General features: G+C 33.0%; 2 protein-coding genes across 4 annotated transcripts; one reads left to right on the top strand and one right to left on the bottom strand.

Annotated features, from left to right (window-relative positions):
- The first annotated feature begins 8,345 nt into the window (after nt 1-8,345).
- On the top strand, nt 8,346-11,861 carry LOC123675999 (activating signal cointegrator 1 complex subunit 2 homolog). Its single transcript, XM_045611632.1, has 2 exons — nt 8,346-8,546; nt 10,375-11,861. The coding sequence occupies exons 1-2, from the start codon at nt 8,427-8,429 to the stop codon at nt 11,122-11,124; spliced, it is 870 nt and encodes a 289-aa protein (XP_045467588.1). The 5' UTR covers nt 8,346-8,426; the 3' UTR covers nt 11,125-11,861.
- A 1,466-nt stretch (nt 11,862-13,327) lies between these two features.
- LOC123675997 (E3 ubiquitin-protein ligase Siah2-like) lies at nt 13,328-17,729 on the bottom strand. 3 transcript variants are annotated; one of them, XM_045611630.1, is made up of 3 exons: nt 17,577-17,729; nt 15,357-15,816; nt 13,328-13,843 (listed from the first exon to the last, which is right to left on the bottom strand). In XM_045611630.1, exons 1-3 carry the CDS (start codon nt 17,577-17,579, stop codon nt 13,821-13,823), a joined length of 486 nt encoding a protein of 161 aa, XP_045467586.1. In that variant the 5' UTR covers nt 17,580-17,729; the 3' UTR covers nt 13,328-13,820. The 3 variants fall into 3 exon arrangements, with proteins under 3 accessions (XP_045467586.1, XP_045467587.1, XP_045467585.1); XM_045611631.1 differs by having other exon boundaries at nt 13,328-13,855; nt 15,364-15,816; XM_045611629.1 differs by having other exon boundaries at nt 15,364-15,816.
- Between the last annotated feature and the right edge of the window lie 599 nt (nt 17,730-18,328).

Raw genomic sequence — 18,328 nt, 5'->3', positions numbered from 1 at the left:
GGTATAATATTCATTGATTACCTCAAAAGGGCCAGACCATCTAGACCGATTATTATATAGCGTTATTGAATCGTTTAAAGGATGAAATCGTCAAAAAACGGATCCATTTGAAGGAGAAAAGGTGCTGTTTCATCAAGACAATGCCCCGTGTCACAAATCAATGAAAACAATGGCAAAATTGCATGAATTGGGCTTCGAATTGCTTCTGCATCCACCGTATTCGCCAGATCTAGCCCCCAGCGATTTTTTCATGATCTCAGACCTCAACAGAATGCTCACTGTAAAGAAATTTAGCGCCAATTAAGAAATAATCGCCGAAACTGAGGTCTATTTTGAAGCGAAAGACAAATCGTACTACAAAAATGGTATCGAAGAGTTGGAAGATCGCTATAATCGCTGTATCGCCATCGAAGGCAACTAGGTTGAATAATGAAATCGAATTTTGCCAAAAAAAGGTTTAACTATGGAAGACCATGGACTTTTCAATTGGCCTGTTAGACGTGTTTACCGCAAATTGAAGTCATTGTAAGTTTGCCAATACAATTTGTGTTTCGTCACATAAGAATAGGTTTGATTTATTTTAGTTTCCAAAACTTTTTTTGTATATTTTAAAGAATATTTTCTTGCAAATTAATGTATATCGTTTTCCAAAGTCATATCAATGATGTCATGTAATATTTTCATACCGTGAAATAGAACTTCACTATTATTCCTACAATAAAAAAAAAATTTTTGAAAACCTCTATCGTAAGAAAAAAGGCCTCCTCGTTGGAAGGAGGTACCATAGCAGGATTATTTATAGAGTTGTCCAGCAGTATTCTCTCTTATTTACACCTCCGTGGTCACATCTGCAATTACGTTCCTGTAGATGCGTCCAGTCCTTATAGCCATATATTTTTCTAGAATGTTTGAATTTGCCATTTTTCTCACTTAATGTGTCTTTACCTGCAACTTTATGCTCTTAAATAATTGAATTAACCGCACGATCATTTGTCTGAATTAATGATGAGATGCAAGATGTACCGATAGAATTATATTCTATAATCTATTAGATTTAAGGATCGTTATATTCGTAATTGCAGAAATATTCTCGATAATACTTTTCATTGAGAGTATATTCAGAAATATTCTCGATAATACTTTTCATTGAGTGTTTACTGCGATATTAATGTATCCACATATTAGTGTCTGTTGGTTACTTCTAGAAGTTGAGTTTACTGCTTTGGCATCTCATAGAAGAATAGTGTTTTAGTCTATCTTCAATTATCAGTTAGTATTCAGTAATTTTCGGAAATCCCTGAAACAACCTGCATTTAATTATATTCTTTAATTCTTCCTCATAATTTTCTCAACTATGATTCATGTTTATTTTTATCAACTGATAAAATATGATAAAAAACTTTGCACACACAAAATTATGTAGAATATTTGGAGGGTATTATAATTCTTCAATGTTATTTAGTTAAACACACTTCATCAAACCCTAAGTATATCTTTCTTAATAGCGCATCCGCCAATATAAAGATATCGCAAAAGAAATTATTTCCCTAAAATTGCCTACATTTCAGATAATTCCTTTATTCTCGATACTGCTAGACTTATAATGGGTTGCTTACTCTCCTCAAATTATCATTTGGTATTGAAATATATACTCTGTGTTCGTAAAGTATGGAACAAATTCATTTTTAGCTAAACAGACCATTTTGAGAAAAGATCCTGAAACACGTCCATTTTTTATTTTAATTTTCCGTATTTTAAAATAATAATCTAATATACAAGGTGAATTACTTTCGAGTAATGACGTCACCGTCTTTTTTTTTTTAATGGAACACCCCCATTTTGTCTCAATTTTGCGATTATTCTAGCTGAGCTGATTCCAAAAATGTTTCACATGTTGATTCCAATTGGTACAGTGTGGACAAAAATTCAATAGCTTCGTGTGCGCTCATAAAGTAACGCGTAACATTCTTTATTAGTCAAATTAACAATATTATCAAAAATACTTATTGTCTAGCGGCAATTGGTTTGAATGTAACACCCTGTAGTTTGTTACATTTTTAGATTAATAAAAATGAGCTGTTTCCAAACATGTTTGGTACTTGTGGTCTAACAGACAGAATATGAAAGAAATTATTTCTCATCAATTTAAAATAAAACATAATCGTCTAGTTTTTTGTGAAATGTCATTATTCGTTTAGTAATTTATTGGTGACAGTTTAGTACTACAATATTTTTGGTATTCGTGAATGTTTTAATTATTGCTTAGATTTAATTTATTATTTTTGTCCACCCTGTACCAATTGGAATCATCATGTGATACATTTTTGGAATCAGCTCATCTAGAGTAATCGGAAAATTGAGACAAAATGGGGGTGTTCCATTAAAAAAAAATGACGTCATTACTCGAAAGTAATTCACCCTGTATATTAGATTATTATTTTAAAATACGGTGAATTAAAATCAAAAATCGACGTGTTTCAGGATCATTTCTCAAAATGGTCTGTTAAGCTAAAGATGAATTTGCTCCTCACTTTACGGACACAGTGTATAATTACCTCTATCGTTTTTCTGATCTGAAAGCTTAGAGGCTATGCACAGATTTAATGTCACTAATGACCTTTATAATTGTCATTTTTTCTTGTATGAACGAGATTTCATGCGAATCTAAAAATTTAAATTCATTTGAGGCTTTTCTAACTTCGAGATAGGGTACCTAACTGCGATTTCGATTTTATACTGCTCTGTGCGCATTCGCCATTTTGCAACTACATTTCCTGCCTTTTTTCGCAAACTCAATTCACCGTCAGAAGCATAGCAAATTCAAGCAGAATTCCAAAAAAAAAAATGAGAAAAATTTTATTTACAGCGTGTAAGGATGAATTCGTTATCACCGAGTCGAACCTTATCGTTCAAGACCATTCTCGGCTCAACATCCCAAAATTACAACAAATTATGACAAAATATTAGAGCGATTTGTTCAGAGGAAAAGAGCTCGAAAACTATCAAATGTAAAAAATTTGGAGAATTCTATAAAATTTGAGGATATGGGGGAATATTTATGAAAATCAAAAATCTGTTTCGAAAGATACGAAAAGATGCAGCGAATGAAAGCATATCTGCAGCTTCGTATCATATGAAAAAAGTATTGGAAACTTCTTACCTTGTAAGTTCCCTTCTTGCCTACCTCTCTTTTGAGTTGAATAGGTCAAAAACTGTTCAGCTCCTTTTTCATTTTGTAAAAAATTCCTGCTAATTGTACAGTACTGTTCGCCCAAATAAACCTATGGTCATGTTTGTGTTTGTTTGAATACAAAAGAACGTACCGATCAGTAACTACTCTAATCTGATAGAATAAAATAATTAATAATACATCATACATCACCACAAAAATCTTACCGATGCATAATAATCCTTCAATATCAGAAATACCTGGTACATCATGAAATACTGATTTCCCGAAAAGAATAAATAAGATTGAAGCCAGAAAAATTAATACCTCCAAGTAAACCGAAAGATAATAAAATATGTCACAGATTATAATGAGGTATTGCCAACCAATTCACAAAAGAGAATTTAGGATGTGCACAGATCAGATAGATTATCGTAAGATGCGCATAGAAATCCAAACTTCTATGTATTATAACTATTAGCTTATCCTCTACAATTATTATATTGAAACATTTAGTTCAGATGCTAAAGCATGTGGTTAGAGTAGTTTATTAAAATAAAAACTCCATTATAGATCGGTTTTAGGTAATTCCAGTTTTAATATTGTCAATTGAACAAAGCAATACTCATACTTTGATGCTTATTATGTCTTGTTCTGAAACATAGAGCTGACATACTCAATGCTAATAAAGTCAAATCTTGAACTCCTGAATTAAATTTATTCTTTGTCGAAGGAATTTCATCAATTATAACAAATTTCAAACTGAACAATTAAAATGATGAATCTTCTTCATCGAAGTATGGAATAAAATCATGAAATAATATTCACGATGATTTCCATGCAGTTTTCAATTGACTTACATGAAGAAGGGAAGAGAAATTGAATGATGAAAATCCTAAATCTTGGGTTGATAACGAACAAATCATTATACTCAAAGTGTTCAAAGAACCAGTACTTGCATTTTCGTTGGAAATTCCTTTGAAATTAGAAAGAAAAACCCTTTTTTTCACTAGTAACATACACAGAAATCATAACGTTGCAATTTTCACTTGAATTAGACAGCTGAGATCTCAAGAATACACACTTGATTTGTACTATACACAAGCGCAGGATAGCTGATGAATTATTTCGGCTAACTTCGATAAACCTATGGAAGATTCTAAAATCATTCTTGTCAACAGATGTCTTGTTTTTGACGACAATTCGCTTGCAGGTGATTCATGTTTATGATGTTGTTTTGAAAATGAAAACAAAATGTTTAATTCTAAAGGGTGTTTTTTTTCGAGGTATATAACTTTAAGTTGTTATTACTGTTCAAGATGGTGACCAATTTAACAGCTGTCAAGTGATTTATTCTCAGTTTGGTTTGGAAATTCATCATAAATAGACTCACGCCTGAACAACGCTTGCAAATAGTGCAATTTTATTTCGAAAATAATAGTTCTGTGCGGAATACGTATCGCGCACTACGTCCATTTCATTTTGTTTAGCGATGAAGCGCACTTCTGGTTGAATGGCTACGTCAACAAACAAAACTGCCGCATTCGGAGTGAAGCTAATCCTCAAGTGTATATCGAAACACCATTACACCCAGAAAAACTGAGTGTTTGGTGCGCTTTATGGGCTGGTGGAATCATTGGTCCGTACTTCTTCAAAAACGATGATGGCCAGAACGTTACAGTCAATGGTGATCGGTATAGAGCCATGATTACTAACTTTTTCATTCCTGAATTGAACAACCATGATGTCCAGAAGCTGTGGTTCCAACAAGACGGCGCAACATGTCACACAGCTCGTGCCACAATCGATTTATTGAAAGACACGTTTGGTGACCGCATAATTTCACGTTTTGGACCTGTGAATTGGCCTCCAAGATCTTGTGATTTAACATCGCTAGACTACTTTCTGTGGGGCTATATGGAAAGTCATTGGTCTATGCGGATAAGCCACAAACCCGAAAGGTGGCCGGCTTGGTCGCCTGAACTAACGTCTATAGACTTTTATGGACTACAGGTCAGTACTTTCTTCATTTCCTGAAATGAAGTGTTCTATTGGAAAAAAATGAGCTTCTGTATTAAATTGTCAGCGTATTTTATCGAGCACTGTTTGAGTTCGATACTTATTGAGGAATTTATGGAGAATTTTATGATGTAATATTAGAATCGAAATGATTCATAGAATCCACTTGCAATATTATCGAATACCTACTTCTATGGCCATCTTGTATAAAACAAGTTTGAATATTCAAATGATTCTGAACAATTATTTTCTAAGCCGCCAATTAATACTTTCTAAACAACCCTCATATACACCTTGAGGTAAATTCCTTATCTTATGTCAACATGCAGATAAATCAATCATACAAAGCGACTTCATTTCTAGCGTCTAACTGTATGTAATACTTTCGCTTTTCTAAAACGACAACATAATAGCTACACTTTCATTTTCACCGAGTTGTTCGATCTTGTTCCCTACATATTAATGAAACATCCATAAACGATTACCGAATACAGATTTCTGTAATTGGTGCGTCATAACAAGATCGACCTAGAAGGACCAAATTACTGAACTAGACCAAGATAGGGGACACTCCCTGACGTACGCCATCGAGATGTCGTTGTAGCACATTCCTGTGTTGCTCACATAACTCAAGAATGTCACCTTCAAATGTTTCTTTGAATGAACGTATCTGGGAGGTGCAAGAATCAAATTGGATCAGGTGTGCCTTGGATGCTGACGATCTTCCTCTTCCTGTAGCTGAAGAAGTAATTGAAGGATATCTTTTTGTCATATCTGGTCAGGATTGTCGTGGTTTTATTAGAAATGTATTCAACAGGTCACTTACTAAATCCTAGGTTTGGCGCACAGATGGCACTGATAATAATATACCAGTTTTTTCATCATAAGTACCACCAAGTTTCAATCGAGACGTATAAAAATTTCGGAGGATGGTGTTGAGTCTGGATCGAGATATTGAAGATTTCTTGTGTACTTTAACAATTCTCCTTATCACAAATGTTCTATTTAAATGACTTTCACCTCCAACTGTTTGACCACCCAGCTTATTTTCAAGATCTGACTCCCAGTGATTTTTGGCTTTTTGCAGAGCCAAATTTTGTTCCATGGAATGAAGAGGTGATAACCCAAATTTGAAGCCTGGCAAACATGAATTCTTGTAGCAATTTTTTAAGTAGAATTTAACCACCATAATGACTTTTCAGCAAAATATATTTCATCAAGGCTTTGCATAAAAATGGTGTTTTTTAGAGCTATAGAACTTCAAATTGCAATGAAACAATGATGGATTATTCGATTGACATGAATTTTATTTATCCGCAAGATAATCTTGTGGCATTACATTTTGAATATGATTTCTGGCATATGATTGCCACGGCTGGCTCGGATGTAGTCCAATCTGGACGTCCAATTTTCGATGACTTTTTCCAACATTTGTGGCCGTATACCGGCAATAACAAGGCGAATGTTGTCTTCCAAATGGTCAAGGGTTTGTGGCTTATCCGAATAGACCAATGACTTTACATATCTCCACAGAAAGTAGTCTAGCGGTGTTAAATCACAAGATCTTGGAGGCCAATTCACAGGTCCAAAACGTGAAATTAGGCGGTCACCAAACGTGTCTTTCAATAAATCGATTGTGGCACGAGCTGTGTGACATATTGCGCTGTCTTGTTGGAACCACAGCTCCTCGACATCATGGTTGTTCAATTCAGGAATGAAAAAGTTAGTAATCATGGCTCTATACCGATAACCATTGACTGTAACGTTCTGGCCATCATCGTTTTTGAAGAAGTACGGACCAATGATTCCACCAGCCCATAAAGCGCACCAAACAGTCAGTTTTTCTGGATGTAACGGTGTTTCGACATACACTCGAGGATAAGATTCACTCTAAATGCGGCAGTTTTGTTTGTTGACGTAGCCATTCAACCAGAAGTGCGCTTTATCGCTAAACAAAATAAAATGGACGTAGTGCGCGATACGTATTCCGCGCAGAACCATTATTTACGAAACAAAATTGCACTATTGGCAAGCGTTATTCAGGCGTGAGTCTATTAATGATGAATTGCCAAACCAAACTGAGAATAAATCACTTGACAGCTGTTAAATCGGTCGCCATCTTAAACAGTATTGCCAACTTAAAGTTATATACCTCGAAAAAAACACCCGTTATGTTGATTGAAACGCTTTCACCACAAAATTTTTCATGAATCTTGAAATTCTCATTTTAAATATACGTTCTGGTCAAATTTAAACCCTATCGAATCTGTTTTCACAGAAATATTGGGCATTACTTTTCCAATATTCAATATTTTTCAATTTTCTATCATTCTGATGATGTAATCAGCTTGAATTTTTATACCATCTGTACTACAAAGGATATTTATTGGCAATGTTAAATACTTTTTCAAATTTATAGTTTACATCAAGTGATATGCTTATTTTGATTGCAAATCTACAGTGTGATATTTTTTTAGAACAGTATCCCCCTTTTTCCTTCAGTTTTTTTTTTGTGGAGCACTAGTAGTTTGAAAAATATGAAAAGCAGCTTTGGTTCAATACTACACGTTTTCGTTTCTTCTGGTTTCGTCGTATCTACAACCGATTTCGAGAAAAAAATTTATCAATTCTTTCGAAATCCTCAGGGAAATCCAAATTATTATAGAAATCCAGTTAGTAAGCTGTTATGAATAAATTAATTAGCTTTGGTACTTATTTTCCTGATATGTAATAATGATTCATAAATATTCGATAAAATGAAGGAACAAGGAACACCCTGTATCTCGAAAACAAAGCGTTGCGGGCTTATGTTTATGGTGCCTGTTTTCTTAAAATTATTCAAGTAATCTCTCTTTTCTCCATTAGGAACAGCCTGTATTTTGAAAGCAGCACTAATTTATCCAGAAAATTTCAACTATGAATATGGGAAACACTCAAAAAATGAAAATGTCATATTTTCTTCCAACATAATTGCAAATAATCATTCAAATCGATAGAAAAGGTTGAAATTCTTGCATTTCACGCATCAATAATATGTTCGTGCAGAGATATCCCTGGGCATGACCAAAGCATTTTCATGACCAGTAACCTTCTCATCTAAAAACAATCTCCGCATAGCTCCTGAAGAGCATCAGACAGACCGACCACATCTCATATTACCAGAAGAACACGCAAAGAATTGTCTCGAACGCCTCTGTGCCCACAGCAGAAAGCTATTCCCTTACCTTGGTAACCTTGCATGGCTCAATGTGGGGACCTATTCTATATAAGCTTGGGAAAACTGAAGGCACGCCTGTTTTGTTTACACCTCTTTGTTTATTCGACCTCTGTTATTGTGACCGCTGTTATGAAGCTTTACGTAAGTAGATTTTCGTGATTTTCCGATTAAGACTGCAGCTACTAAAAAAAATCACTGGTATATTAGCTGAGAATAAGGAAGTGGTTGAGTTGTGACCCTGTATATTTTTTAAAACGTAGAAGACTATGATTCGAGTGATTATGTTCAAAATCTTCGTAATAATTCAACCTATATTGAATTTTTCGGCTACAACTATCATGAACGAGAATCAATAAAGAAAACAACCTTTTACTTTGAATATTTCAAATGATGGAACTCAAACTATATAATTATTATTCTATAAGGAAAAAAAAATAAACAAAGTTATCACCCTTATTTTCATTGATATTGTACTTTGGGTATTCGTTTGATATAATATTTTTTACTATCTAAAATATGGTCGTTCAAAATACCCTTGTAAACTACTCATTATTCAACCTTCTTTATTGTTTAATAATATCTTTTTAGGCACTATCATTTATCTGTAATTTCCAAAATTTTAGGTGAAAATAGACAAAGGTAAATACAGAAAATATTTCTTCGATGATCAGGTGCTAATATACAGGGTGTTTCCTAACCACGATTCGAAACTTCAGAGGGTGACTCCTTAGGTCGTTTAGGAAAAATATTCTTAAACCAATTTGGTTGAAATTTGGTACAGATATTTGAAATAATGAAATCAAAATCTTCATTTTTTCTTTCGGTTTTTCAGATTGATTTGATGTGAATTTAATTATTTTTCTCAAAAACGCACTTGAATGAAAGGAAACTCAAGAAACTAAGAAGTTGAATTTTTAGTTCCTTAAAAAATAAAAACTACAAGAAAAAGGTCAGTGGCAATTTTTTTCTCAATATTGTTGACAGTGGTGCTCATTGAGACGCTACTGAACCTAATTCAATACAATAGGGGTGCATAAGCGTCTTATCACCTTCAAATAACTCTTCCAAATTTCAATCCATCCGGTGTAAGAATATTTATGATATTTTATAAGTATCATTTTTTTTTTAACTACAAAAACCCTTTGAAAACTAATAAAGAGAAACAACTACACTAAACGAGAAGTAAGGCCAGTGTTTTTATCAAAAATATGTAGATACACCTATCTACTGAATCCATAAAATTTGTCTCATTTGATGAAATTCAAAATTTTTGTTGTGATTTGCAAAATATTTCTATGAAAAATTTTTTGAATGGAAAAATCTGTTTTGCTGAAAATTCACGTTAAATATCGTCGAATGTCAATAGTTGATCAGAATGATTGATAGTTTTTTCTTCGCCCAGTATATTACATTTGAAATCTAGGCTTTCAAGAATTCAACCAACTGTAATAAATGGTCCAAAATTCAACGTATTTGAATATATCCTTCGATAATTCATTCATTTATCTTTAATTGGAAGTTTATGCAGACGATATCGCAATAATATTCAAGTTTCAATCAAAGCTGATTAAAATCAGTTAGGTACAGAATTTTCAGAACGAAAAAATCAATATATCGAAGTGGTGTCACAATGTTAACCGTAAGTGAACTTGAATTGATTGGAAAAAGTATTAGAAAGTGCTACCTGTATGAATTACAATGAGGGTCTGTCTAATTATTGGTTATTAACAGTTCAATCACGTTGGAGGAAGTATTTGATTTCAGTATGCTTAGCATTCTGCTCTGATAAGATATTGTTATCAAGTTTTAATAGTCTTATCTCAATTTCCATTCATAACTTCTCTGCTAGGAATACTTCGAAAACTTTACCATCTTACCCAATCAGTATAAAAGCTTCAGAAAATGAAAATTACTCTAATATTGAATTCATATCTTCAATAACTTACTAAAGTCATACATCTTATTGCAGATAGTTCTACTAGCAACATCGTTTGCAGTAGCAGCATCTCAGAAGAACCAATACACCACCCCAGTTCCAATTTTGAAACAGATTAACAAACACAACGAAGATGGATCTTACAGCTATGGCTACGAGGCTGCAGATGGTACCTTCAAAATAGAAACTAAATACCCAGATGGTGAGGTTTATGGAAAATATGGATACGTTGACGACACTGGTAAACTTCGTGAAGTAGAATACGGAGCCAGTAAAAGAGGTTTTGAACCCAATGGTAACGATATTCAAGTACCACCACCAACATTGAAGCAGAACCCAAGTGCTTCAAGACCTTTGGCACCAAATGAGATCGACGATGGTCAATACAGGGAAGACCCAAGCGTTTACTACCAGAATGAGGATGGTTATAGGTCAAGGAACCAGTATCAACAACCACAGTCCATTTATAGACCACAACCACAGCAACAACCACAACCTCAACCACAGTTCAGACCTCAACCACAACCTCAATCTCAGTTTGACTTCAACTTCAACTGGGATCAACCCAAACCAACACCTCAGTACCAACCACAGTACCAGCAACCCAGACCCCAGTACTATCAACCCCCAGCACCTCAGCCTACCTACAGACCTCAACCTTATTACAACCCTCAACCACAACCAGCTTGGAATCAGCAGAACTGGGCGCATCAATTCCAAGGTCATCCAGCTTCCAACGTTGACATCTGGACTGGTTCTTACTCTGTAAACTATAGGCGATAAGTTGATGGTAGTAATTTTGTACAAAGAGTAACAGTGAATGCTTTTGATGTATATAAGTCCTACCAGGAGCAGATCCTTGTCTGATCGAAGATAAAGTTTCTGCTCACTCTCTAGGAAATAACCTTGAAATGGCATTTTGGTGTGAGACAATCGTTCAAGCGTTTTTTAGGACATTAGGTAATTCATGCAAAGGTGTAATAAAACTTATTGAATTGTGGTTCAGGTCAACCCGCAAGTCATTACGAGAATTTTTTTGGAGCATAACATTAGATGCATTTCTTAATACTCTATTCGAATTATAGGTTGATGTGGGTTGCAATATGAATACCGCTTCTTATGAATGAGTACATAACTTTAGATTCATATAGCCAATATGAAATATTCTTTAAAGAAAGTTGCATCATGAATATAATAATTCTTTTGCAACAAAGTTTACAGCGAAATTATTGCTAACCTTTTTATGATGACTGTTTTTCGATCTGATGAATATGTTAATACCAATGAACATTTTACCCCTTATTTCAAGGTTATTATGTTAGAAACAAAGTCTATGAGTCTATGAATATCTAGTACCTACTATGAAAATAACTATTCGTTTTTAGTTCTTGTTAATCTAATCGATTTTTTCACCTCAAAATGCCATGTCAAATCAACTGAAGCTAGTCTTTGTTAAGATGATTATTTTATAATGTATATAATATAATGAATTTCAAATGAAAATAAAGCGAAGAAACTGGTATGGTTGTTTCCTATCGACCTTGTCCTTCTACAACTGCTGACAATGTTGAAAAATAAGAAAAAACCAACAGACTACGTCATTAAGAATATTAAAACACTTGTGTCATTATTTAAGAATTCCTTTCACCTTTTGTGCTCGAATTAAGGATATTGCAAAGAAAGGATCTTGAATTCCCAAAGAAAGCACTGCCAAATAATTAAGACTAAAAAGTTCCATTAAAATATTAAAATTAATGGATTTGGTTCGGTATTTTGTAACGTAATATATCATTGCTTCGAAAAGGTGGAGTAGGAAAAGACCTTGAAGAACATTCTTTGGCATTTCTCTTCGAGTTATGGTATGTTGCGGTCCACTTCTTGCATTTACATTAACAATTCTTCTTATGAAAATCAGTGGTGAATACCATTATGCTTACACTTGATTAAATCATGCCAATGACTTGGATTAAATTGGAATGTTTGGTCTTTTGAAGAGGATTGATCTATTTTTGAAGAACACTCGTACTCAAGCAGATCTTTGTTGAGAACCAGAAAGTTATAATTGTCCAGGGGTCCACTGCTATAAATTAAGATAAAGGTCACTTGCTTGAGATCCTTTTGAAGGTGAGAATTATCAAGATGGTAACCCCGTTTTTCGTTTCTCATTTCAAATGATGAATCTTTGAAATTGTTGAAAAATAAATTACAAGAAAAATTTGTTTTTGAATTCATGGACAAATTGTATCTCGCTATTCATATGGCCATAGAACCTCAAAATTCGAAAGAAACTAATTGAAGAGTTAAAAGTTTGAAAACTGAATGCACTAGTAAGTAGTAGTGCATTCTTTTTTATCGAATGTGATATTGGTGATTTGTTGAATAACAACTCGTATGAAACTGCATTACTAAAAGTATAATTATTCCTGAGTTTGAAAATTTTACAATAATTGCCATAAGATATCTGATAATTCTCCTCTGCAGATATTCCGTTGAAAAACACAATGTTTTTATTTTAAAATCAGAATCTATGAAGAAAAATCAGAAGATGTGTTCTATTGATAGATAGCTATGTAAGTTAAAAAACCATTAACCAAAACTTCCACCAAAAAAATGATTTGAGAATTGAAATATCTGGTATAAAATGATTATCTCTTCAATTGAAGTCACATAACCCTCATAAAAATTCATTTAATGTTCCTTGTATTCATAACGAATAAAAGAAAGCCACTATATTCACCATTTGAATTCAGGAAGACAAAATTATTGGAAATATTGAGTAATTGAATTATCCACTGAATAAATATGAGGTGATCGAAATACTGAAAAAATCAGCGAGATTTTATACACATTCTAATTGAATTGTGTATTGAATTTATGTTTTGCTTGGAGCAAAATTTCGAATATACATTATACAATACTAGTTTGGAATCAAACCTGAATTCGATTTTTAGTAGATAAGCCTTCCTGTGTAAATGAACGAGAAACACAGTCTTGACATGTCTTTTATTTCTAAAATACGAGTACAGTCTTGTTTTTCAATAAACATTTTACATTGACATTGATTCTCTTGATGAAGAAATATATGAAATTACAAAATATAGAATCGGAATTACAATTGTAAAAATTATAATATAACACACATAAATACGAAAAAACATATATATGAATATAACGCACAATAATTAATTAAAAAATAAATATGTCACTTTTCAGCAGTTTTCGAATTTTGAATTTTTTTTGCTAGTTTTCTGCTAATTTTTAATGTCAATTTTTCACACAATTTATATATAGCGCATATAGAAATTGAAATGGGATTTTCGCGAATTATTAATTTTTTTTGTAATAAAAAATACAAATTATACTATAAATACTATGATACATACAATATTTTGAATTTTTTCTTCTATTTGAATTATCCTCATAGGATATACATTGTGTATTTCAGCAAACTGGAGAGACCTAGGAACCATACAAGCATCTCAAGGGATTTCAGTATATGTGCCTGAAATTAATCCTGAAATTACTGAATTAGTACTTAGTAGTAGAAGCTTGAAGATTTATAATCAAGGACTATACAAGTGAGTAACAATAACTTTAAATGTGTGCAAATGAATATCTCACGAATAAAAGGGTAGATATGAAAATCAATTAAAATTTTATTGTTCACCCTACAATGAATGAATTTATTTCGAATAATGTTGAATTTATTATGACTAAGGCTATTTGCGGAATATTTAGGTCAAAGTGGAGCCTAATTATGTGCCTAATATTTTCTAGTTATACTAGAATAGTTATTTATAATACAAGTGCAGAAGGCATTGATATTCTTCCACGAGTTCAAAATTCAAAAACGAGCCACGAAGTGGCGAGTTTTGGAATGAACGAGTGGTAGAATGAGCCTTCTGTACGAGTATTATACATTATTTTCTCTAATTCATTGCATTTTCATTGAAATTAATGAAATATTTCCATAAATATAATCTAGTGATTTTTGCATTGAAAAATGTTGGTTGGCAGAACTGATTTCTTTAAGGCAAATTGATGAATTGACAGTTAAAGCCGTGGCGGAAAGATCGGAGTCCAACATAGAATAATAAAATATAACCATGAAAACTGTGCGTTTCTGATATATTCTCGCACGATTTTGTTCTACAAGATGTGGAAGAATGAACGGAATAACCACAGAATTAGAGAAACTAAGTGATTTGATTAATTATTGATATGGAAAGAACACAAACTAAGAAAATTTAGGGGAGTTCGTTGAAATTAATCACTAAAAATATCAGATTTGTATTCATTACTCAAGTTCAACTAAAATACGCATAATGAGACGTTTTTGAAATAACTGTATCCAAGTGATAATTAACGAATAACAGACAAGTCAAGTAAAAACACATTTATTACGAGAATAAAACTACAAACATTTTGGAATAAGTTCCTTGAAATCAAGAAAATTTATTTTTTATATAAAAAAATCGTCTTCTATGTACATATATCAACAGAAATATTAGGTCATACATTTCCAGGACAAGTTCAACGAAAAAATTCAGATCAAGTAGATTCTTCCACAAGAGTACCATCGTCACTATATTCATCCAATAGTTTGATCTTCATGTATACAGAAAACAATATACTCTGAGGTCTTATATAATTCAGTACTAAATCGTGATGGAGCTTGCAATGTACTATATTCTCCCGACTTTGTATTCTCTCTGTTCTAGCTTGTGATCTAAAAGTTACTTCAAAAGGACCAGCATCCGACAAATCGGCAATCTCAACAAACAACGTTCCCATAGTGGAATCAAGGAACAACATACGTATGAATAACAAGTGTTTGTAGCCAAGTGGCTTTAGAAAAGCGTATGTCATGTCTCCAAAACGCCGCAGAATCAGCCTTTTAAATTGATTGTAATGGATGTGAATACGTTTATGAGTGCTGTCTGACATGACGTGATAGAATAAGTTGTCACTCATCAATTGTACGCAACAAGGATAGATGTAAGAAAGAGACGAACATTTTACCTGCAATTGGGCAAGACCGTTTGGATTTCTTGGAGCCTTCAACTTTTCAATCAGCCTCTCCAATAAGAAGTTTCTGCGGTAGCAGATAAGCTTAGGGCAAAGGACACACTGATGCAGGCCCCTCACACACTTTATGCAGATGCTATGGCCACCTCCGCATAAAACAATTCGATCATCCATCAACGTTCTGCATTTTGGGCACTTCAAATTTTCATTTTTGATCAGCTCACTGCTGGAAGGATTTTGTGGCGGGAATGCTGACAGCAGCTGTTCAAGGTTCCTGTTTCTCGTCTTGCTGAAAGGCGATCTGCAGTAAGGGCATGTTTTCATATTGATGCAACAGTCATTGCATACACTGTGTCCCAGGATGCATAGCTTCACGTAATTGTTCATGTATGTGTAGCAGATGGTGCAAGTCAGAAGTTCTAGGTAGCTTGGTTCGGTTTGGCCCCCCTGAAAATAAAAATAATAAACTGCAAATTTAACACTCGTGTTTATTATTTCCTCATAAGTCATAAGTAATTGTAAATATTTCATCTTTAAAATTTTCTCATCGCATCGTTCAAGAAATCAAAAGTGCCGTAGCAAATTGTAACAGTGTCTTCTCAGGCCTTTTCAAGATCAAAAAATATCCACCCCCATCATTCTTTCATATTTTCGAATAATATCCCTGCGAAAAAACATTCCAAACCTAACTAAATACGTAAACATCGAGTAAATTCGAAATAAACGCTGGTGTCCCACAAGGTAATGTTCTCGGGCCGATACTATTTCCAATATATACTTCGTTCACATTAACTCTTATCGAATGATACATACTGTGATTATATCCAGTCATATCAACCACGAAAACATCGGATAATATACAGAGCCTATACACACATATACAGAGCCCTATCCGAACCTGAAACAGTGTAAAAACAAATGTAAAACTAAAGTCACTACAACAAATTCTTGTCAGATAATATTCACTCTCAAGCATGTCCTTCAGTGATAATCAGCAGAGTATCTATACCACATATACCTCAAGTATCTCGGTATAGATCTGATCAGAAGCTAACTTCGAAGTAGTAGTGAAGAAAATAAAAGCAGATACTAAACAAAATGAAATATTAGCAATGGCTGCTTGCGAACAAGAATTAGACGATATATTGAAAATAAAATCCCTCTGTTTAAACCTCATTAAACCTACTTGGACACACAGGTCTACACATCCAAACAGTTCAAGGGATAATTTTCGGCAGATCACAAATTCATTATAGAAAATTAGAAGTCAATCTGAACCATTTGATGAATCTTTGTTGACTCCAGTGATCAATAAAATGTTGAAGAAAAAAATGGCTAATATAATTATCTAGTTAACGACTTTTCATTTGTACCTTCTAATGAAATTGCAATTCCGCCAGTGGCGTAGAATATGAGGAGGATCAACTACGACGTACACCTCTGGTGGTATAGCCACAAAAGTTTATTTACCATATTTTAGTAGGGTTTATCGTGTGTACACTGCATTTTTTCATCTCAGAATATCTGAAATCATCAAAAAAACTGTCCACAAGATTTTAAAAGAATTACGGATCACTTTGGATTCGAACCTAAGTGTACTACATCAAAAAAAGTATTCATGTCGGTAGATTTGGATAGTTCGATAAAAGTAGGTATAAAGAAAATTAGCAAAATGTCAATGGAAGAATCTTATGCTTCTTAGTCAAGATATCCGAGGTAATATTTTACAATTGGTTTTTGACTCACGGAGCTGATCTCTTGAAAAATTGAAAACGAAGAAAACTTCGTATGTGCGAACTCAGTTTTTAATAACACTTTTCATAGATCAAAGAGAGTATGTGTGTGTTATTATTTATTACGTGTAAGATGTGTTATTATGTATGTAAAATCAGTATAAGATACGACAGTAAAAAAGGTAAACATATATATGGTCTATCAAGAGATGAAAATGTTTTTTTTTTCAGTACTGTTTCATTTAATATCAATTAAAATATATATATTCGACTGTTTTGAATCCTTATTCACAGTTTCATATGAAGGATCTATTAAAATTTCATTCATTATGGAAATAATATAACGAAATATTAATTTTTAATAATTTATTCCGAAAAAGATAATTTTCCGGTCTTCAAAAGAGTTCAAAATATAAAATTACTGTTATCTTGGATGATATATGGAAAAAATTATGAGATATATTGAGAACTCACCATTCTTAATTTTTAAAACTTATTAGAAATACACACAATACGAGACAGGGCTTAAAATATTTCATGCAGTTCCACAAATATGGAATTTTTTGTTGATCACATGTGCCAACCGGTATCATCACGAAATAATAACGAAATTTCGGAGTGTAAGATATAAACTGCTACACAAAACAAATGCTCATCTTCAAAACGTTTCACCAGAAATTGCTATAGAAGCCTACACTCATTTTGAACTTAGTTTTTTCGAAAATATAATTTGTTATTATAAAGAAAAAAATAATATTTTTCAATTTGAAATTTTCACCGTTTCTAAATATTTTATTCGTGATCACATTCAAAAGTATCAAGTATTTGGTACCTTTTTCAAATTTGTCTACAATACGAGGAATAGTGAGTTTATTCAATGAATAAATCGTATTCACAAACGAGCACTGATTTTGATGGAGCAATTTAACAATTTCTGAACGTTCTTAAAGCCTGTATCTTTCCATAGTGAAATGGCTTAACCTACTGAACACAAGTGATTTAATAATTTCAGGAAATAATACACAGTGTTGCCATCATAATCAATTTGAATTGTATCATTCTTATTAGAAAAATCTTCACATTTGGAGTCAAAAATCTACATGCGAAATTTAATAAATTCAGTGTATACTATGTATACTAATTTGAATAAGCGCTGAAACCTTTACGTTGTGCTTTTTCATTTTCCATTTTGTACCTAAATCTGAAATACAAATTTTCTTAAAGCT

Source organism: Harmonia axyridis, chromosome 3 (genome assembly GCF_914767665.1).
Source record: "Harmonia axyridis chromosome 3, icHarAxyr1.1, whole genome shotgun sequence".
NCBI classification, from domain to species: domain Eukaryota; kingdom Metazoa; phylum Arthropoda; class Insecta; order Coleoptera; family Coccinellidae; genus Harmonia; species Harmonia axyridis.
Note: the sequence above shows the minus strand (reverse complement) of the source record. Positions and strands in the feature narration are given on the sequence as shown.